Below are 13,431 nucleotides of genomic sequence, written 5' to 3'. Positions count from 1 at the left end.
AGTTTGCACAAGGAGCTGAAAGTTTAATGGAGCTGGAGCAAAAAAATGCAAAGGGGCTGCAGGAAGAGGGGCTGGAATGGTCACAGGGGGACAAGTGATGTATGTCAAGGCTGCAGCAGAGACCTGGGAAGGTGGGTGCCCCAGAGAGTTGCAGGAGAGGCTGCCTGTGCTCTGCCCAGACTCCCCATGAAGGCTCACCCAGGACTCTGAAATGAGTGTTGCCTTGGTGCTGGGGGGGCAGGGGTAGATTCCTCAGGGAGTGAGGTCAATGGAAGGTGCCCCAAGCGTCCAGCTGTTCAGGCCAAGGACCCCGGGATCATCCTTGAGTCGTCCTCCCCTTCGCCCTCCACACCCAACCCCCTCAGCAAGTCCTGTTGCTGTGCGCATCTGGGTAACGCTAGCTGTGGTAACAGATGGACCCCAGACGTCAGGGGCTTAATGCCACAGAAGTTCAAATTAGGTGTTCCTTTGGGAGACCCTTTGCAATGTGTCATTGCACCCCAGCTCCTCCCACCCCATGGCTCTGTCCTCTCCTAAAGACTAGGTGTCCGCATTCAGTCTGCAGGTGGGGGCATGGCGTGTGGGAGGGCTTTATGGGCCAGGCCTGGAAGTGGCACAGGTCACTTCTGCCCTCATTCCATTGTCACATGGACACCCCTAAGCGCGAGGGAGGCTGGGAAATGTGGCTGGCCGTGTGTGCCCGGCTCCACCCCCGGCCCTAACATCTCAGATCCACCCGCTTGTCTCCATCTCCAGGGCGATGCCCCTGATTCCAGGCCACCCTAAGCACTCATTTGGACGACAAGAGTCTCCAAACTGGGGACTTCCCTGGCGGTCCAGCGGTCAAGACTCCGTGCTTCCACTGCAGGGGGCCCTGGTTCAGATCTCTGGTTCGGGAATTGAGGTCTCGTATGCCTGGCAGCGCGGCCAAAAAAAAAAAAAAAGTCTCCTAACTGACCTTCACTCTGGGCCACCATCCCTTTCCCACATGACAGCCAGAATGCTTTTTTTAAAAAATGTCAATCAGATTGTTGGTGTTTGTTTTTCTGCTTACAACCTTTCTAGGGTTTTCTTTTTCTTTTTTTTCTCCGCCGCGCCCCGTGGCACGCGGGATCTTAGTCCCCTGGCAGTGGAAGCGCGGAGTCTTAACCATTGGACCGCCAGGGAAGTCCCTCTAGGGTTTTCCATTGTACCGAAGAATAAACCTTCGGGAGGGCCTGTAAAACCCTGTGTGAAGTGGACTCTGTCTTCCTTCCAATCCCCACTCCCACCCTTACTCCCCCAGCACCCCAGTTATTGTGGATCCAGACACACTGGCTTCTCTGCTTAAAGGACCCGCACTTGCTGCCTGGACGCTTCCGCCCCAGTCCCTCCCCAGGGAGGCCTTCTCCCCCCAACCTTAGCTGGCGATCCCCCCCACCCCCGCAAGAAGTTTTCCTTCTTTCTCACACTTTTCTTAAATTATCTCTTTGTGTGTTTGCTTTTTAGCCAACCCTCCATCCTAGGATATCAGCTCTATTTACATCAGGAATCTTGTTTGCACCAGTAGGTGCTTTGGTAAATATTTGTTGGATGACTGACCAAACGAAGAAATGAGCGACTTGCCCAAGGTCACAGGACGAGATAGTGGTGGAGACAGGGCTCCTGCAGACCTGGGCTTTGGGCGCTTTGCTCCCGCTATCTGCTGACACCTTAACCCCGGGGCCCCACCGGGTAAACAAAGGCAGGTGTGCGGGGGGGGGCGGCAGGGAAGTGGCAGCTGCAGGAGCCCCCTCGGCCCTCCTCGCCCCCTCGCCCCGCCCCGCCGAGGCCCCGCCCCTGGGTACCGCACCCCAGCCGCAAGCAGCCCTGGCTCCTGCCGCATGGGGCGCGGGCCGGCCGTCGGGGCGCATGGACGGCGCGGCGGTGGGCACGGTGCCGGGCTGGCGAGCGGGGCCCAGGGCTCAGCGATGAGGAAGCAGAGCGTGCGCACCGCCGCGCTCATCCTGTGCATCCTGTCCTACCTGCTGGTGGGCGCCGCCGTCTTCGACGCGCTCGAGTCCGAAGCGGAGAGCGGCCGCAAGCGGCTGCTGGCCCAGAAGCGGAGCGAGTTGCGGAGGAAGTACGGCTTCTCGACCGAGGATTACCGCGAGCTGGAGCGCCTGGCGCTGCAAGCCGAGCCGCACCGCGCCGGCCGCCAGTGGAAGTTCGCCGGCTCCTTCTACTTCGCTATCACCGTCATCACCACCATCGGTGAGCGGCCCCGGCGCCTCCCCTCAGCGCTCGCTCCATCCCCAGCTGCCCGCGGCGTCCCTGGGTTTGAATCCCACTTCTGCCCCTGTCCAGCTGGGTGACTTTGGACCAGTCATTTCAGCTCGCCGAGCCTCACTCGCCTCCCTCTGTCGAATGGGCTGTCTGTCGTTCCACGCAGGCAAGGCTGGGAGGAGCCAGTAGGTCCCGTTTGCCAAGAGGCTTGGCCCGCAGGAGTGTCAGAAAACGCCCCAGGGGCTGGCAGACGGATGGAATGGGGCCGGAAGCCCAAATGGCTGGAGTTGCTTCCTTGCCTGGCTGCATCACGCTGGCTGTGTGACCTCAGACCAGTTGCTTAACCTCTCTGAGCCTCAGTTTTCTCCTCTATAAAATAGGGGTGCTAATAGGCCCTATCTCAAGGCTGTAGTGAGACAGTTATCGTTAAGGAGATAATATATGCAGAAAGTTTTAGCACAGGACCTGACACATAGAAAGCACTAAAAAAAAGATTGATTTTTGTATTATGACACAAAAGAGAATGGGCACCTACTCTATCTTAGCCCCTGCAGTATGGCCAGTGCCTAGCCGGTAGTAGACACTCAATAAATATTTGTTGAAGGAATGACTGATTACCACCAGCTTTGGACCTCACCCTCGGGGATCCAGAGCACTTTCTCTGCAGTATCTGGACCGCCAGCCGTTGCCATGGCTACTGTCTGGCTGGTACCTGCTGAGCCTAAGCCTGGGGAAGCAGGAAAGGAGAGAAGCAGGCTCTGCAGGGCTCCACGCTGGGTGCCAGCCACTCCCCAGGCCCCAGCTGTGGATGTCCAGGTGTCCCTTTGGGCTTAGACCACCACCCTGCAGTGCCGTGGAGAAAGTTCCTCCGTAATGCTCTTGCAAGCCAATGTGAGTTTGTGGGTTTAGCAGTGGAGTTAGAAGCCTGAGTTCTGCAATTACATCGACCAGAGTTCTGTTCTCACCTCTATTGCCTCCTGCCTTCTCTGACAATTGATTGTGCCTTTCTGAGCCCTGGTTTCCTCAACTACAAAGTGCAATTGTTGCTACCTCACTGAGTGATTACCAGGTTTAAGTGAGGTCAAGTGTGTAAAATGCATAGCACAGGCTTGAGGCTAGATAGGGACTATTAATTAGCAATAATAACAATTCATTATTTGCCAACTGTGGGCCCAGCTCCCGTTCAGCCCTTTTGACCCCTCCTGTCAAAGTGGGTACCCCTGCTTGCCTATCTTGGCCTAGCCTAAGACCCTCCCTGTTACTGTGCCCAGTGGTGTGGGACCCTATCCACCTCCTTTGCCTTCCCCCACATTTTTTGGAGGCCTCCCAGCTGGATTTGGCCTCCTCTTCTGACTGCTCCCCTCTGACCTGCATCTGGGAGGGGGTAGGGGGAAGGGACTGTGCAAACAGTAGTTTTGCCTCTTTTGGCCACCTGGGGGCGCCAGCACCAGCTGTGTGGTCCAGGCTGCATAAGCCAGCCTTGCGGAGAGCCAGGATCCAGAACCTAGGAGTTGAGCTCTGTAAGGACAGAAGAGAGGCACCGAGAAGCTATGGAGGATAGTGGTTAATAGCTCAGCCCTGTGACCTTTGGGCAGCTTCCTCCTTCTGAGCCTAGTTTCCTTATCTGTAAAATGGGGATAATAATATCATCTCATACAGTCATTGGACGATTAAATAAAATAATCCATGTAGAGTACCTAGCATGTTTAGTTATTACCATTATTAGTTTTTCTTTCTGTCAAAACCTGACATACCCCCAAACAGCTAGAAACAGTACTGCCTGGCCTCTTATTCGTAAAGTGGCTCCTCTGTCTCACACTTAGCACCTCCTTCAGTCTGGTTTGATTATTATTATTATCATTGATTATTTCTTTCATTTCTTTTTTTTAAATAATTTTATTCATTTTTGGCTGCGTTGGGTCTTCGTTGCTGCGTGCGGGCTTTCTCTAGTTGCAGAGAGCAGGGGCTACTCTTTGTTGCGGTGCGCGGGCTTCTCATTGCGGTGGCTTCTCTTGTTGCAGAGCATGGGCTCTAGGCACCCGGGCTCTAGGCGCGTGGGCTTCAGTAGTTGCAGCACGCAGGCTCTGTAGTTGCAGCATGCGGGCCCCAGAGTGCGTGGGCTTCAGTAGTTGTGGCGTGCAGGCTCAGTAGTTGTGGCACACGGGCTTAGTTGCTCTGCGGCATGTGGGATCTTCCCGGACCAGGGATCGAACCCATGTCCCCTGCATTGGCAGGCAGATTCTTAACCACTGCACCACCAGGGAAGTCCCTATCATTGATATTAAACTTTCATTGAGCCCTTAGTCTGTGTCAGGCTCTGTGCAGGGCATTCACTGGTGACCAGGGACACAGAGAAATGACCAGCATGGTCTCTGGCCTCATGGACCTCACGGTCGTCTAGTGGCAGCAGAGTTCCCCCCCCCAAATAGATAGAGGCAGACTGATAGGGCCATAAAGTAAAAACATGGAAGTGGAACCATAGACCTTTAAATATATATATATATAATATTTATTATATATATATATATATATATATATATATATATACACACACACATATATATATGGTTGATATTTCAAATGATACATATGCACACAGGGTACAAAAGGTATAGGATGAAAAGGAAGTCTCCCTCTCTCCCCGTCCCTCAACCCTTGGATCCCTTCTCTGGATCAAATGCAGTTATCAGTTTTTTGAGTATCCTTCCAAATATCTTCTCTATATATTCCTTTAACACACACACAAACATGTTATAATACGTTATATTATACATGCTGTTTTGTCTCTTGCTTTTTTCACTTCATATATTTTGGTGATGTTTTTACATCAGTCCCTGAAGAATTGTGTCCTCTTTTTCATGGCTGACTAGCAGGGCTCCTCAGCCTCAGCACCGGTGACATTTTGGGCTGGCTATTCTTGTTGTGGGGACTGTCCTGTGCATCAAAGGATGTTAAGCAGGACCCTGGCCTGTACCCACTAGATGCCAGCAGCACACAGCCACCACCTCCCAGCTGTGACAACCAAAAATGTCTCCAGACATTGCCAACTGTGCCCTCGGGGGCAAAATTGCCCCCAGTGGGAACCCCAGCCAACGTCTGAATGGCGCTGTGGCTTATTTAACCAGGCTGCTTTTGATGGACACTTAGGCTGTTTCTCAGTTTTCACTATGACCAACAGTGCTGCAATGACAACTCACGTGCATACATCACTTTGCACGTGTATGTATTTTGGAGGACTACCTTCCTCAGTGTGGAACTGCACAGGCCAGAGGTGTATTTACATTTTGGCAGATGGAGCTAATTTGCTACAGGAGGCATATTCTGTTGGGGAAGGGCCACCTGACTTTTCCTGGGTTATGGGACCCTTTGAGAATACCATGAAAGCTTTTGCTTCTCAGTCCTGGAAGAGACACATATCCACTAATTCCACGGTGATGGCACAGTGTGCCAAGACTCAGGGAAGCCCACTCATGTTTATGTCCCCTACAACAGCTGAGGGGACTCAATGAGGAACTCCACCCGACTGAAGAGGTGTTTTGTGAGAGCTGGCTTGGAGCAGGATCTGGGAAGGGAAACGTGGACTGGGGCAGGGGGAGAAGATCGTGGTGGGGAGGGGAACCATGAGAAAAGGACATACTGGTTGGAGAAACAAAATGGGGCGAGGCTGGAGAGGTGAGGGGGGTCCTGATCATGAAGGAGCTTGGACATCACCTGAGAACTGGGACTTTACCCTGTGGGGACTGGGGAGACACAAAAGATTTTGCTGTTTTTTCTTTCAAGACACAACTTCCAGACATTAAAATTCACTATTTTTCAGTGTACACTTCTGCGGGTTTTGCCAAATGAAAACCTGTCTCGTAACTGCAGCCACGATTAAGACATAGAACATTTCCTTCGTTCCCCCAAATTCTGTCATGCTTTTTTTTTTTTTTTTTTTTGGCCGCGCAGCATGTGGATCTTAGTTCCCTGACCAGGGATAAAACCTGAGCCGCCTGCATTGGAAGGGCAGAGTCTTAACCACTGGACCACCAGGGAAGTCCCCTGTCATGCCCTTTTGTGGTTAGTTAACCCCACCTCCAACTCCGAGGACTGGCAACCACAGATCTGTTCTCTGTCCCTATAGTTTTACCAGAATGTTTCCAGAATGTCATTTAAATGGAACCATGCAATAGGTAGCCTTCTGAGCTTGGCTCCTTTGATTCAGCATAATACATTTGAAACCCATCCTTTGTTGCTGAGGAAACTGAAAATAATTCCACTGTATGGATGTACCACAGTTGTTTATGCATTCCCCAGTTGAGGGACATTTGGATTGTTTACAATTTGGGTCGATTATGAGTAACCATGCAAGGTTTTAAAGCCGGGGAACGACCTAGTTCGAACTAGCATTTCAAGATGCTCTGCCGGCTATGGGGGATGGGGAGAGAGACCCGGCAGGAAGGAGGCGGGTGAGAGTGTGAGATGGAGCTGAACCCTCATCAACCCTCCCCTCCTCTCTGCCTCCAGGGTACGGTCACGCCGCGCCGGGCACGGACTCGGGCAAGGTCTTCTGCATGTTCTATGCGCTCCTGGGCATCCCCCTGACGCTGGTCACCTTCCAGAGCCTGGGAGAGCGGCTGAACGCGCTGGTGCGGCGCCTCCTGCTGGCGGCCAAGCGCTGCCTGGGCCTGCGGGGGCCGCACGTGTCCACCGAGAACATGGTGGTGGCCGGGCTGCTGGTGTGCGCGGCCACCCTGGCCCTCGGGGCCGCCGCCTTCGCGCATTTCGAGGGCTGGACCTTCTTCCACGCCTACTACTACTGCTTCATCACCCTCACCACCATCGGCTTCGGCGACTTCGTGGCGCTGCAGAACGACGAGGCGCTGCAGAGGAAGCCGCCCTACGTGGCCTTCAGCTTCCTCTACATCCTCCTGGGGCTCACGGTCATCGGCGCTTTCCTCAACCTGGTGGTCCTGCGCTTCCTGGCGGCCAGCGCGGACGCGCCCGAGCGTGCTGCCCGCCCGCTCCGCCGGGGGTCGCCCGAGAGCCGCCGCCCCGCCCTGCCCCGCCGCCCCGCCCACCCCGCCGGCTCCACCTCCATCTCCTACCGCATCCACCAGCTGGAGTTGTGGGCCCGCGACAATCCGGGCTTCTCGCCCCCCGCGAGCCCTGGGGCTGGAGGCGGCGGCGGCAGGGCAGGCAGGCCCCTGACCCGGCGGAAGTCCATCTGACAGCCCTACCCTGGCTGGGGGTCGATCCTAGAGCCCGAGGGTCTGGATTCACCTGTCAGTACACCCTCCCCAGAGCTCGGAGAGGGGTGAGGGGCCGTGGCCTCAATGCCGTCCTCTGCCACGAGTGGTTTCTCATTTCCTTCTGTGGCAAGCCCCTCCCTCCTCTCCAAAAATGTATTAAAGTCGCATCATAAGCACAAGCATGACTCTAAACTCGCCCTGTAGGTGCAAAGCACTTGTGGTCCAAATTGTTTTAGAAGGCGGGGCCACACCCGCCACTAAGGAGAGGCTCGCCACAGGCCCGTGTCCCCAGCTAGCCCTGCAGAACGGAAGCAGGTGCCCATTTTTCTACTGTGTGAAGAGGTGGGCTTTCTGTGTTGTGGGGAAATGCATGACTTCCAACACTGGAATCCTACCAGTGAGGCCAGCGGCTCCCACTACGAGAAGCACAGGGATCGGACGGACTGAAGGGAAACATTTAGGGTCCAGCGTGGACCAGTGGGCAAATCTCTGCACTATTTAAATGACTCCTTTCTCTTACTCGGCGCGCAGAGTGGAATTGGTCCCACCCCCAAATCTGATGCTCTTTGTCCTGGGCCAGCCCCACTTTGGGATAAGGGCGGGGGCGGCCTTGCTGACACCCGTGTCACGGGGGCACCTGGACCACAGTCTCTTCTGGGAACTGTGAGATCTGGGTACTGCCAATCACCCACAATGTGACCTCGGGAAGTCTCACCCCCTCCCCTGGGCCTCAGTTTCCACATCTGTAAAATGACTGGGTTCACCCAGTACCCTGTTCCCTCCTGTGCATCTCTGGGAGGGTTCCTGGGCCAGGCCCCAGCCCCATAAGGAGACGTTAACAAAGCTGACGTCCCGGAGCACTCAGATCCTTAAAACTAAGGGCCTTTAGTGTCCCAGAGAAGTGCGTCAACACACAGCAGAGCAAGCCACGTTAGAAAAGCCAAAAACTTTAATTTTCAACATGAGCTACATGGTCATGAACACAATGCAACGTGACCCGCTCCAACCCAGGGGCCCAGGAAACCCTCCCTCCCCAAAAGCCTGAGGGGCTCCTGCTCCCAAAGAGGGAAGGGGGGTGAAAGGTGAGTGAGTGGAGAGTGGGCCTGAGGACCAGGGGTCCTGCCTTCCTGCTACCCCCTCAGGAGGCAGTGGTAGAGTGAAAGGGCTCCAGAGGTGATGCCTGAGGCCCCGTGTTCAAGTCTCCACTTTGCCCTCACAGAAGCTATGCGTCAAATGGGCACGGTCAGTGCCTTCCCGTCAGGGTTTGTGAGTCAGATGACCTCATGGACAGAACGTTTCCCGTCCACTCAGAAATGCTGCTATACAGACACAGGGCCTCCCCGAGCCCAAAGGAGTCATTACAGGGCAACGGGGGATGGAGAGGGGCACCCCAGTCCCCTGGGCCTGGCACAGGGCCGCTGCTCAATAAATAAATGCAGGTGGCCTTGCCTGACGCAACAGCCGTGCTCCAAGGGCAGCGGGGCTCAGAGGTACCTCTGAACACTGAGGTGTGCCCGTGAGCTCCTGATATAAGGAGCCGGATGGCGGATCAGCTTGTAAAGTGCGTGACCTCAACTCTCTGCTTCACCCCACGTTGAAGAAAGAGCTCTGAACTGCTGGAGAACTGAGTTCTCATCCAGGCTCAGCCACCAGCTCACAGTGGGACCTTAGCAGGTGCCTCCCCCTCCCAGGGCCTCAGCTTCCTCGTCTGTAAAATGGGGCTGATAACACAAGTGTCCACTGACTGCCCAGAGGCTCTTGTGAGGTTACACGCAAGGTAAAAGCAGTTTGAAAACAAAAGAAGTTTGAAAAGCACTACAGGAAGATCAGCTGTTGTTATATCTGAAGGTCTGGTGAGGATTTCCTTAAGATGAAGTGTACCACAGCCAGCTCACTCCCGCACAGCCCCAGGGAGGAACCAGTGTCTTGCCTCCCTCAGGCTGGTCTCGGAGGGGTTGTGGCCCCTTGGCGGGAGTCCCCACTTAGACATCAAGGCCTGGACCAAATCCTGCACAGCCTCAGTTAGTCAGGCCAGACCCCCAGGAGAGCGAGGTCTCTATGGCAACCCTTTCCTCCAAACCCGGGGCCCAGAAAAGTTATTGGCCCATCAAGATGGAACCAAGCAGGGCTGGGTGGCCCAGGGCTTAAAGGTCACAAATATTTATCATGGCAGATGTGCCCTGGAGCGACGGTCTTCTGTCCCACAAAGGAGGGACAGTGGAACCCTCGTTTTGGCTCACTTGCTGAGGGGTCTCATCTTGGGCAAGTCACTTACTGATTCTGAGCCTGTTTCCTCCCCTCTCAGATGGGCTACAGTTGGCACTGCCCATCTTTTCAAGGCCCCTGGGAGAAGGACACAGAGAGAAGGGCGGAGGAAATATTGTGGGAAATGGTGGCCCCAGCTGGTCCTGCCCTGGCTCCAGCTCAGCCTCTGGTGGGAGGAGGAGGCCCAGGCTGGGGGTGCCATAAACTCACAGGTGACCCCAGAGGCCTGTGGTCTCTTTGTAAAATGGAAATGATTTCATTTATGGTCCCAAAGCCCCTTTTGCTTTAGTGCGACAGGCAGATTCTGGAGAAGGAAAGTGGAGATGACTCCCTCCCACCGTACCCCTGCATGTGACCTTTGGCCCAGGGATTGAAAAAAGAATTGTCCCCTAGAGACCCCAGCCCCCCAACTCCTAATCCCAACTCCACCCTCTCTGCTCTTCTCCAAATGGGGGAGTTTGAGCTGGCAAAGGATCAGACAGGAGCAGGCATGAAGGTTCCCCAAAGCTAATGATGAGAATAGTCACCCCTCCCCAAACCCCCATCCCTTGGTGAGGACAGACGGTGGTTCCCACGCCCAATGGTCGGGGCCCCTTGGAAGGTGGCCATGTGCTCACAACGATGATACAAAGAAAGAGGGCTCCAGCCCTCACCCCAGCCCACCCCTCCAGGAGGTGAGCTGAGAATTCACAGAACAAACAAGAAAGTCATTGAGGGGGGCCCTCGGTGACCACCCTCTGGGTGTTATTGCTTTGGAGCACGCTCTCTCCCTTTATAAAGGCTGTGCAGACAACCAAGGGCAGGCTCAGGCTGGGGCGCACAGACCACACCCCCCCCCTCTGGTTGAAACAGCCAGGCTCCGCCCTGTCTTTGAAAAGCTACCCCTGAACTACCAGAGCAGTGACAGCTGGAGAGAGAAGGCGCTCTCCTGGCTCAAAATATTACGAATGGTGAGTAATAAACGAACGGCAGAAAAATCACACTGGTTTAAAAAAAACTCACGGGGGAGGCGCTGATTCTGGGCCTCCAGAGCCCCGCTGCCTCCTGCCCCAGCCTTGGGATTCCAGCCACCACAATCTCAGGAAGGTCTGAAGGCCTCCTGGATCAAAGGGGCACCTCCATCTCCCCTTCCCAGAGCATGGGGGCGCTATACCTCATCCAGAACTTTAAAGGGGGCCCAGGGCTCAAACAGGCTGAGGGGTTCCAGGTGGAAGGAATCACCTGGTCAATAGCCTAGAGGGGGACCGGGAGCAAGGTGGAACTCAACACAGCCGGGCATCCCCAGCGGAAAACCACCTCCTCTGATGGAGCCCAGGCCCCCTCTGCCAAGGCTCACATCCTCAGGAGTGCTTCCTAAATAAAATCAGTACCAAGGGTAATAAATCAGAACATCTGAGTATCATGGGCAGCTCTGGCTACAACCCTACGTGGGGAGGGGGAGGAAGGAGGGGGAGAAGGGGGAGGGGAGGAGGAGGGAGAAGAGGGGAGGAGGAGTGGGGGGCGGGGGGGTGAGGGCGGCCTCCCGTGTGAACCAGGCCCCAGATCCAGGCCCAGGCCAGGCCGTCGAGGAGGAAAAGGCCGTCTCCAGGAACGCACTCCATCTCCTCTCGCCCCGTCTGGGGACTCTGTAAGGACTCTATGTGAGCTAAGACCAGGCACAGGGCCTGGCACACTAACTCTACCCGGCTAACCAGGACTATGCCCTACACAGCAGGACTGGGTAATGAGGGGGGTATGGGGAGTGGGCGGCTGGGCGCCTCCCAGGGGAGGTGGCAGAAATGTGCTTCTAGAGAGGGGGGCCAGCCTGCGTCCTCCCCAGCATGCAAAAGGGCTTGTAAAGGCCCCGGGGAGGGCCCCAGGCCTGCTCGAGAAGGAATCTCCCAATTCTCACACTCATGCCTCTCCTCACTCTCTTTCTCTCCTTGAGCCAAGGTCACTGAGGCCAGGGCAGTGGGTTCTGCCCTTAGTACAGGGTGGTTTGTTTAAAAAGACTAAAATTGGGGAGCTCTGTTGCCTCCCCAGACCCTTAGCCTGGAGGCAGAGGGCCAGACAAGATAACCTTTGACCTCATCCAGCAAGGAGGGATTCTCCTACTTGGGAAACCCTCGCCTGGGTACCACCAGTCCCAAGCCCAGCTTTCCTCAGACTCCCTCTCCAATCCCGCATCTCCAAAATCCAGAGACGGTGAGCTCTCTGGAGCTGGGGTTCTCAAAAATCGGGGTCCCACAGCTCCTCTGCTAAAACACAGGCGACAGAGTTCTGTCCAGTCCACTAACGGTTTGCAAACTAGGTTGTTGCAATCCCACAGAGGCAGGTACCCTGGGGATCTGTGCCAGGCCCAGGGCACCCCTCCTGTCCTCTGGTCCCTGAAGGACCCCAAGTCCTAGAGCCACCGTAAGAGGGGCAGGCAGGGGACGGACAGATGGACTCGAACAGGCTGCGGCAAAGCTCCTTCCACGAGCAGGTGGAGGGAGGCCTGAGCTCCTCTTCAAGTCGGGGGCTTGGGGTCCCCCGGAGCTGGCTCCGGATCCTTGCAAAGCTGCCCCATAGGCTTTGGGGCAGGAGTAGCTGCCTGAACCCGGTGCCGCAGGAAAGACACTTGCTGGTAATTGGCACCATGGAGATGGCCGCTGGGTTCTGGACTTGGCTCCGGGCAGCGAGCTTCCAAGGAGGCAAAAAGGGGGAGCGGTCGGACAGTGTCTGGGGCAGGAGGATGGTTTGCTCTGCCACCTCGGTCTTTCCTTTCTCCGGATTGCAGCCACATCCACCAGGTCAAGAACCAGCCAAGTCAAAAGTGCAGCCAATCCCATCGGGAGAGGGAAGGTCTCAGGGGATGGGAGGCAAAGAAGGGGTGAGGAGGGGCCCTGCGGGGGCAGGTCTCCCCGTTCTGCTTCCCCGCTGTGGGGGGAGAACCCCATCCTCCTCTGTTCAATGTGCCCCTGGGCCTGGGGTCCCAGGTCGGGGCTGGGCGGTCTCCAGACCATCTTGGCGAGCCCCTCCCCCTCCCTGGCACTAAGATCGCTCGCCGCAGGGCCCCACGGTGCTCTCAAGGGACAGCTGGGATGCCTGCCGGAGCAGGGGGCCCGTAGCTGGGTCCACCATGGAGGAGGTGGGGAAGAGCTTGTACCAGCCCACGGCCAGGGTGGTCAAGTCCAGCTCCTCCAGCAGTACGCGGGCCACGCCCATGAACTGCTTCCGCTCCATCCGCCCGTAGTTCCCCCACACGATCACCTGCGGGGCAAGAGACACAGTGGTTCAAATCCTGCCAGCGCTACTCACGGGCCCAGAACCAGAACCTGGGGTCACCCCATGCCCCATTCGTCTCCGAGTCCAGGGAATTCTACCGCCTAAAATGGCTCGAGTCCCACCATATTCTCCTGGCTCCAGTGCCACCATTATTGGTCACTGGATGACTGGCTTCCTGCCTCTGGTCTTGCCATTTCTTTCCATCCTCCACACGCCCCATCTCTGAGCCCAAGCCTTGAGGGCTGACCCTACATGATGAGTGTCCTACCTGCCACCCCACCCCCTAAAAGGCCCTCTGCTTCCAGATCCTTGGAAACAAAGTTTTAAAAAGTGGCTAGTAGGACAGCTGCATGTAAATCAATGAAATTAGAACACTCTCTCACACCACGAACAAAAACAACCTCAAAATGGTTTAAAGACCTAAGTGTAAGACATGACACCACAA

At 55.7% G+C, this 13,431-nt stretch overlaps 2 protein-coding genes across 2 annotated transcripts in view; one reads left to right on the top strand and one right to left on the bottom strand.

The window, feature by feature from the left end:
* Nucleotides 1-1,916: 1,916 nt before the first annotated feature.
* Nucleotides 1,917-7,565, top strand: KCNK15 (potassium two pore domain channel subfamily K member 15). The gene is made up of 2 exons (XM_036826573.1): nucleotides 1,917-2,232; nucleotides 6,751-7,565. The coding sequence occupies exons 1-2, from the start codon at nucleotides 1,950-1,952 to the stop codon at nucleotides 7,452-7,454; spliced, it is 987 nt and encodes a 328-aa protein (XP_036682468.1). The 5' UTR covers nucleotides 1,917-1,949; the 3' UTR covers nucleotides 7,455-7,565.
* Nucleotides 7,566-8,406: 841 nt separating this feature from the next.
* Nucleotides 8,407-13,431, bottom strand: part of RIMS4 (regulating synaptic membrane exocytosis 4) — a 65,795-nt gene continuing 60,770 nt past the window's right edge. The window contains exon 6 of the mRNA XM_036826990.1: nucleotides 8,407-12,971. Within this exon, the coding sequence (XP_036682885.1) occupies nucleotides 12,753-12,971 (219 nt within the window). The 3' untranslated portion in view covers nucleotides 8,407-12,752. The remainder of the gene's footprint in view (nucleotides 12,972-13,431) is intronic.

This window comes from Balaenoptera musculus, chromosome 15 (assembly GCF_009873245.2).
Source record: "Balaenoptera musculus isolate JJ_BM4_2016_0621 chromosome 15, mBalMus1.pri.v3, whole genome shotgun sequence".
NCBI lineage: Eukaryota > Metazoa > Chordata > Mammalia > Artiodactyla > Balaenopteridae > Balaenoptera > Balaenoptera musculus.
This window is presented reverse-complemented; position numbering and strand designations above follow the sequence as displayed.

Excerpts from the sequence above, each read along its gene's own strand:
- KCNK15 (XM_036826573.1), top strand. The coding sequence starts at position 1,950 with ATGAGGAAGCAGAGCGTGCGCACCGCCGCGCTCATCCTGTGCATCCTG. Across the intron at positions 2,233-6,750 it reads CACCGTCATCACCACCATCG|GGTACGGTCACGCCGCGCCG; the intron begins GTGAGCGGCCCC and ends CTCTGCCTCCAG.